This window comes from Hippoglossus stenolepis, chromosome 22, assembly GCF_022539355.2.
Source record: "Hippoglossus stenolepis isolate QCI-W04-F060 chromosome 22, HSTE1.2, whole genome shotgun sequence".
NCBI classification, from domain to species: Eukaryota; Metazoa; Chordata; class Actinopteri; order Pleuronectiformes; family Pleuronectidae; genus Hippoglossus; species Hippoglossus stenolepis.
In genome coordinates, this window is record NC_061504.1 from 10,576,542 (window position 1) to 10,584,438 (window position 7,897).

Sequence of the window (7,897 nt, forward strand, 5' to 3'; positions counted from 1 at the left end):
GTTTTCCTTTAACGTCCCCGCCCGCATTTAATCCTGCTGTAAAGCCCACTGTGAATTCAGGTTCAGACATCAATTACCCCCCTCAGCCCCACCTCCAACCCGTGTGCGAACCGCTTGCCCTCGGTTCAAAGCAGAGACCCGAGGCCAGGAAACCGAGGCGGCCTCCTCTGCTCCAATTTCAGTTCTTCAGAAGTAAACATGATTTACAGTTGTGACTCAAATCTGGGAGTTTTCCAATTTAAAACCTGATTGTATTTTGACTTGGAGCCATCATATTTTTTAAACAGAACAGCAACCGAACTGTTTTACCTCTAAATACTTCATCAAAAATGTATTTCTCTGTAACCTTTGAAAGTTTTTACCCTGGTTCCAGTGAATCACGTCCACATTCAATAAAATTCATGCAAACACCAACAGCAAAGTTTTCTACTGACAGCTTTTATTGTTACACAATATGTGAACATCATATCTACAAAACCATGGGTAAAAAAATTATAAATTCCTTGTTAGAGTCCACCGTCTGTTTTATTTCGATGTCCTTGTTTTTGGAGGGGTTTAAAGTCTGAAAAACACTGATCCACAATCTCATCCCGGGTACGGTTCGAAGCGTGGGGTTACCACGGTGACATCATCTGGTGGCTTTGCCGTTTTCATGAACATCCATCCTGTAAAGAAGGAAAATGTCAAGACTGAGACATGTATTGTAAAATCATGTTTTAAGTTGTAAAAATATTGGACATATTGTACTTGTTACACATTCAGACACTGAATGTTACACACAAAGTGACGAATGATTGACATCTCCCAGTAACACACCCGTTCTCATCTTTCAGTTGCTGGTACAGCTCAAACTTGTTGTTGACGGAGCTCACTCGTCCGACAAACTCTTGGTGCTTCCTGGAATTGGCTGTGGTGATGCGATTGGTCCACATGGTGAGGAGCGAGACCGGACCTGCAGCGACACAAGAACAGATCATAAACTTGAAGTTAGGACTCAGTGGCATCGCGATGGGTGATTACAACATGTTACTATCGTCAGTAAAACCTGTAATTTCAGAAGCTATTAGATATATATTAGCTAATATGTTGTTATTGATTTTTCACTGTGTCTAATAAGATCTCAACTGATCTAATGTACAGGATACTTTAAGGTTGTTGACTGTGCTGAAGCGTGAGAGTCTGATGAGCTTTGATACCTTTTGCTCGCTCCGGAGGCTGAACCTCTTCTGTCATCAGTCGTGGTTTCTTGTTGAGCGGCTCTGGCGAGTCGGGGGAATCCTTGATCACCTCGGACTCCGGCTCCTCTTTTTCTAACAAACCCTTTAGCCTTAAAAGTACAAAACAAAATATTAGAAAGCCACGAAAAAACTTCAACAACTGTTCTTCTTCTTGTCATCTTTGATTAATATTTCCATGTATATGTAATCGAGTTTATTACCTCTCTGACTCCTGCCAGGTTTTGTCCTCCGGTTCCTTGCTGCCATTTTTCTCCGTCCTGTCTTCCCTGTCCTCCCTCTTCCTCCCCCTCTTCTTCCTCTCCTCCTCCTCGGGCGGTTTGCTGCGGCAGGCGATGATGCAGTCCAGAACCCGCTGGTGTCTGTCGGTGGCTCCGGCGTGAGTCTTCACCAAAGTTTCCAGCTCGTTCCACATTATACGGTACTGTTCATCTCTGGAAAGGATAATAGAAAATCAGTCGACCCTGCTGATGGTTTATTTTCATAAACTGGGACGTTGTGGCTCATTTCTGCTTGTAACCAAATCATGGAGGGTTTTATTTAATTTAAATAAATACCTCTTGGGGCCTTTGCCTCTGGATCCCACAGTGGAAATAGGAAGTGGGTCGTTCTTCCTCTCCATGTCGACCAGGTTGTAAACCGTCTTCTGACAGGTCAGAACATCCTCCTCAGTCAGAGTCTCCTTCACTATCAGGTTGGCAAGAGGCACCACCTAGTGGAGAAATGCAGAAAGACACAAAGACTGAGCTGGTGGACCAGAATGGAAAATTCTCAGAAGAAAACCAGGCAGATTATATTTATGACAAGCCACAAAATATTTTCACATGCTACTTACGGCCTGCATGTTAAAGATGGTGGTCTGGGAGATGATCATTGGCCAGTATCGAGTGTAACGCTCCAGCTGCGCCTTAGCCCTCTCGGCTGGCAGCTTGCCCGCAGGATTGTGGGAAGCCTCTGACACTGGAGTCAGTCGGTTCTCCCTCATGAATTCTCCAAAGTCCTGAGTGAGACAAAATAAAGTAACAATCGGAACCATTTTGGTACTTGTTGTATTTTGACGGTGTGCTTTGAGCTGAACTCACTGTGATCCTGTAGTCTGTCACTCGGCCTCCACAGCCCTCGCTGATGGAGGGCGGGTCCTCCAGGGTGGAGCGGTTGCTGTTGAGCACGTGCAGAAAGATCTCGCCGCCGTGGCTGCTGAGCATGTGGCTGATGACCTTTGACCCCGACTTCCTGGGCTGCTCCAGAAGCACCGACCGACCTGCGGTTGGTAAGAGAAGTTGTCGCCAAACAATTAGTGAGAAGATCATTTGAGATAGAGGAAATGTTGGTGGTTACAGGGAAGATGATAAAACAATTGGTAAATCTTAATCATTGACTTGATTTGAACAAATACAGATTAAAGCGTTTATCCATTTTACCGTTCAGGAGAAAATTAGTCAAACATGACGACGGTCGACTGTTCACGTCTGTGGGGGAGATGCGATACGCTCCAGTGCAGTAATGTAGTTCTGAGGTGGAAAAAAGTTCAAACAACTAAATCAGGCATCTTTCATTACAGTTGGGTCAAAAGATAACTGCCTTTCCTGAGCAATACACTCTACCTGTCTGAAATCCTGGACAACAAACCTATTAAACATTTTCATACAGTTCAATAATTACTAACAAAGGGAAATTAAGCTGGCCGTGCCCACCTATGCTGTTGGTTCTTGGAGTGCACCATTTCAGAGTAACCGTCTCTTTGAGTCCATTTTCTCGAGTGCTGCTTCCAGCCATGTGCAAGTCTCCTGCACGGTGAAAAGACAAAATGTGAACTGTTAAATCCTGATTTATAAACGAGTGACTTTCAAACATATTGCACAAATAGAAACACAGGATGTTGTACAGAAGCCGCAGACTTGTTTCTCAATTTATAGAGCAACGTTCTTTGCCTATGAAAATGTCGATACCTGCTTTACTCATATTTCCTATTTCAACAATACCCACCACTTTTAAAAAACTCCAGGTGAGCGTCTTTGTGATGCAGGAGCTCGACGTCGTAATTGGCTGACGTGTTGGCGTGCTGCTCTTCCTGTCCATCCACAGAGACAACGACAAATACAGGTCAGCGTGGATGTGCAAACTCCCACACACACAGACACACACACACACACACAAATGCACAAACACACACACAAATGCACAAACACACACACTGCTGATTTCATGTTCCAAGGGGTAAATGATGATGGGCAAATTAAAAGGAAAATGTTCACTTGCTGGATAACTCAAGCAGGCTTTCTCTTATCTACCTAAGAGACTCGTTTTTAATGTAAACACACTTAAAGTCCCACAATACATAGCTTCTATTGAGCCTAGACTTGTTTGACAATTTACCAAAACACAGATGTATACATTTGGCCCAAACACGGCCTGGAAACTACTAATCTAAAAAAACAAACAACAAATTTGGCTTTTAATTTGAATTTTGCTACGCTTTGGAAATAACTTGTAGTTATAAGACTACATCAGGTGGAATCATGTTTTAACATTTAGATAATGGTCAGGGTTCAAAAACTATTAATCAAGACAGCACAATGGAGCACACAAAGACACTAAGGGGAGAGTGAGTGGGAACTGATGAGGGGAACAACGACCTGGGTAAAGTTGGGATAAGTTTTAAAAAGGTGAAAACACCTGACAGACACTAACAGTATTTTAACTCAGAAGAGGCAATGCTGGTCTCAGATGTCTCGACTTGAAGGCAACGTTAATAATAATATTCTGCTTTTTTTTAAATCATTACCTCAACACAACCAAAAATAATGCATTTCTCAGAAACATTTGAATTCTTTTAAAAATAATTGAGTTATTACATAATTTAATAATAAAACAATGTGAGAAGACTTTGTATTTTTCCAGCAAACCCCATTTGAAACCCCAATTGTCCACATGAGACCAGAGTTGCCTGTCCTTCACTGGAGCCTCACCAGCTCAACTGCAGACATCACAATAAACTGAACCCGTTTGCCACAGTAGAGCTCAAAAATACATACTGTACACTACATGGTGTCAACTCTGCCCCTTCCTCACTTGCATGTGTGTGTGGTAAGAGTACTAACCTGTTCGCAAACATTTAATGTGGGCTAGCAAAACAGAAAATACAGCATGAAACCAGCAGCAGGTTCACAGTCATATCAACGTGCAGATGAGATAAAACTAAAAGATAAGACCGTAAAGTTTCATGAGTCATTAGAGGTGATGAAAGGCTTAAAAAACATAGGAGGTTAAGCAAGCACAAAGAAAACGTGTGAGGGCGGTGAGAGAAGAGGCAAAATAAGAAAAAGCAAAGCAATCGTCAAGTAAAGAGTGGGAATGGTGAAATGCATTCTGGACATGACAAGGTTATACTAGAGAAAGAAAAAAAATATATGTTGAAATGTGTGTGAGTTTATTTTTAGGATGAGGTATGTGCAAAGCCAGACGACAGGGCAGGGCGGCCCTTACCTTCATGGGGATGTTTGTTATGGTGGTCGAGGCCAAGTCATAGTGCTGCTGGACCAGAATGTTGAGTTTGGTGGCGAGGTGCCGCCCAGCACGGACACTGTGAACCTCACTAGTGAGCAGGGGAGAGATCTGGGACAGAAGACAAATAACAGCTGTGACTTGGATCCATTGGGTTTGGTGGGATGTTCAAAATCCCCAATATGTGAATTTTATTATCTGGGTTATTCTGATGGTGGCTCTTAAAAAATCGGAGCCTCTCGTTAGCACCCACCTCTTTCTTAATTCGGTCAGACACCAGCGTGTCTTCACCCTGTGGGTGGATGTGAACTAAAACCAGATCACACTTCTGAATGGCCATGAGCCTGAAACACACAACTGTGAATTAGAAATAGGAAAACAAATCTGTGACTCTGACTTTAGTATCAGAGTTTTATCAATATCACATTTCAATTTAATTTCTTTCTATTTCATTCAAAGCAGAGTAATTTGAAGAAACCAGGGAGACGTTTCTTTGAACGTTATCTGATACTGACCTGTCTGAACCTGCCGCCAGCTTGTTTTGTTCTAAGATCGTCTCCTGGATGCAGTCTTCCAGCATGCGCACGTGAGTATCGCTGTATGATGAAATACAAAGGGAGCAATATATTGGCACAGTCCTCAAGAATATAGTGTATTATATGGGCTTGCTTGATAAAAATCAAGTAATGTGATAAATCATGTCCTGGAGATAAGGCTGAATATACACACAAATACAAAAAAGTCACAATACAACATCCCCTAGTTGTTTCTGTTGATTTCGGGCATGTTAACCACAGTGTTTACCTTTTAGCGTTGGTTAGGCAGATAATCCGGCCCCTGTTGGCCACTCTCTCAGCCGTGTCCATGAGAGAAGTGCGCCTCTCGTGCTGCAACTCCGTGATCTTGCACAACGACTCCACCGCAGAAACCAGCCCATGCAGGATGCTGCAACACTCCGGGTCCTCGCGTGGGTTAGGTGGCCCAACAGCTGCCAAAGCTGACATGAGCTGCAAGAGAGAGAGAGAGAGAAATTACGTAATCGTGCAAATTCTGAAGAAAAGAAAAAGAATTCTGAAGATGTTTTTTTAAGAATGTTGCACTTCTCTAAAATCTACAGCTGCGGAAGACACAGCAAGTACAACTACAGTATGCTGGTTTATTGAGTTTTAACAGACGGATGTTTACCTCATGAGTGCTCTGATTCTCCTGCCTCCAGGTGTTCAATATGTGAAACTCTGAATCACTCACAATGTAATTGATCTGTGGAAATAAAGAGGTGGCACAAACTGTTAACGGCTTTGGTATGGATGACATTTAAGATAAAAAAACAAACTTTGAAAAGTGACTCACCAGTTTGTCCGTTGGATAAACATCATAGAGAATGCGACAGTACTCCATGGAGCACTCCACAGCACACGTCCACAGGGACTTGGACACGGGGGCCAAAGGAATCACCCCCTGGGCCCGACTCTTTGTCAGCACGTCACACTCCACCTGCTGACGACTGGACTCGGACATGTAGGGACAGTGGTCCACCACGAAGACCGTCTTGTGGGCCACTGAGAACATCTTCATCTTGACAATCTGCAGTATGAGCCGACCTGTAAGCACAGTGAAGAAAATACAGAGCAAAGTTGAGCTTTTTAAGAATGTTCTTGCAGTATTTAAAAAGGTAACTTAACTTACTGGTACAATGACTATAAATAATGAAATGTCACATTAGATAATCCTTTATTAGCCCAAAGTCAACAAGGACATTTGCTTTGTTGCAGCAGCAAAGAGGACAATCAGAAATATTGAATAGAATATAATGCTTATACTGTCATTGTATAACTGAATTTGCTGCACATCTATAAAACATTATTATAACAAATTATATATGTATATTCACACATATAGTAGAATAAAATAGACATCAGTAAAAGTAATAAATGAGTAAACATGCAATATAAAAGTAAGTAGGTCAATATAAACAGAATAGTAATACTATGTAGAGTGTAAACATAATATGTTCATACAATCTGAGCATGGTATATATACACAGTGTAACAGGGATGCACATTAGTTATTGAATTGCACAGTTACATGAGTTTTAATAATAAATAAATACATGTACACAGCTGATATAACCAATAACTAGACCATGGTCAGTGTGAATTAAATAGTATGTTATACACTGGCTGTCTTAGTCTACATTGAATATATGAACATTTCTGAATATCCCCCGTCGATCAGAAGATGTCAACTCACCTGAGGGAAAAACCTTGAACGCCTCTCGAGCAGGAAACGACCTGAATTCACTCAAACCTGAGTTTTCCCCCTTTTGTCTTCGGTTTTAATGAATAAACTAAAAGTCTGGTAAACAGACGAGGCGCATGTTTTCCGCCGGTTTCTCCAGATGCTACGGTAGCATGTCCGCGCACAGCTTTAGCCTGTTAGCTAACACTGGGCGGAATCATTTGTCTGCTGATTCACGTTCATCGCCGGCGACACGAACATTCACCCATCGTGTCGTCGGGGTGACGCTGAGCTGAATGTTTGTTATTCAATCCACTTATAGGTAACAACTAACTGATTATGTTGACATACCCGGAATAAGTAAGTAACAATACACTGGTGATCGTAGCAGGTTTGTTGTTAACGGAAATATGAGCGATGGTGGTCCGTCGCCGTTTTCCTTCCCCAGTCGCCGGGTCGCGCTGTTTGAAGGTTCCTACCCCGCATCAAGCTTCGTGCTCGGCAGATTTGACTCCGGATTGTTTTACTCTTCTTACTAAATCAACTCAAACTAAGCCTGAGTTTGATCCTGTGTTTACAGCTGAAGGTCCAAACTCCTCTGTGTCCTCCTCCATCACTGGAGGAGGACTTGAGGGACTAATCAAACCTATGGACCATGTAGATCAATACCAAAGGAATATTAATAAATAAGTGCCTGTAGACACATGCCAAGTCGCATCTCGACATAGTTTAATGTAAACATGAATTCAGTTATAAGTTGAATATGTAGTTTAACTGGATAAACAGCTGTGTAGGTGTTCCTAATAAAGTGCTCAGTGAGTGCAGATGTTCCAGATATTTAATTTTTTATCAAAAAACAACATCAACACACTCTTCTCCTCCTCTTCTTCTTCTCCTCTTCTTCTCCTCTTCTTCCTCCT

At 42.2% G+C, this 7,897-nt stretch overlaps 1 protein-coding gene across 2 annotated transcripts; it reads right to left on the reverse strand.

Moving 5' to 3' along the window:
- Positions 1–418: 418 nt before the first annotated feature.
- Positions 419–7,515, reverse strand: ints13 (integrator complex subunit 13). Of its 2 annotated transcripts, XM_035147859.2 has the most exons (18): positions 6,990–7,515; positions 6,090–6,340; positions 5,925–5,999; positions 5,544–5,746; positions 5,255–5,335; positions 4,993–5,083; positions 4,722–4,850; positions 4,337–4,360; positions 3,222–3,306; positions 2,930–3,022; positions 2,657–2,746; positions 2,318–2,496; positions 2,071–2,235; positions 1,793–1,947; positions 1,439–1,669; positions 1,197–1,327; positions 817–952; positions 419–665 (listed from the first exon to the last, which is right to left on the reverse strand). In XM_035147859.2, exons 2-18 carry the CDS (start codon positions 6,312–6,314, stop codon positions 629–631), a joined length of 2,130 nt encoding a protein of 709 aa, XP_035003750.1. In that variant the 5' UTR covers positions 6,315–6,340; positions 6,990–7,515; the 3' UTR covers positions 419–628. The 2 variants fall into 2 exon arrangements, with proteins under 2 accessions (XP_035003750.1, XP_035003751.1); XM_035147860.2 differs by lacking the exon at positions 4,337–4,360 and having other exon boundaries at positions 6,990–7,510.
- Positions 7,516–7,897: the final 382 nt, after the last annotated feature.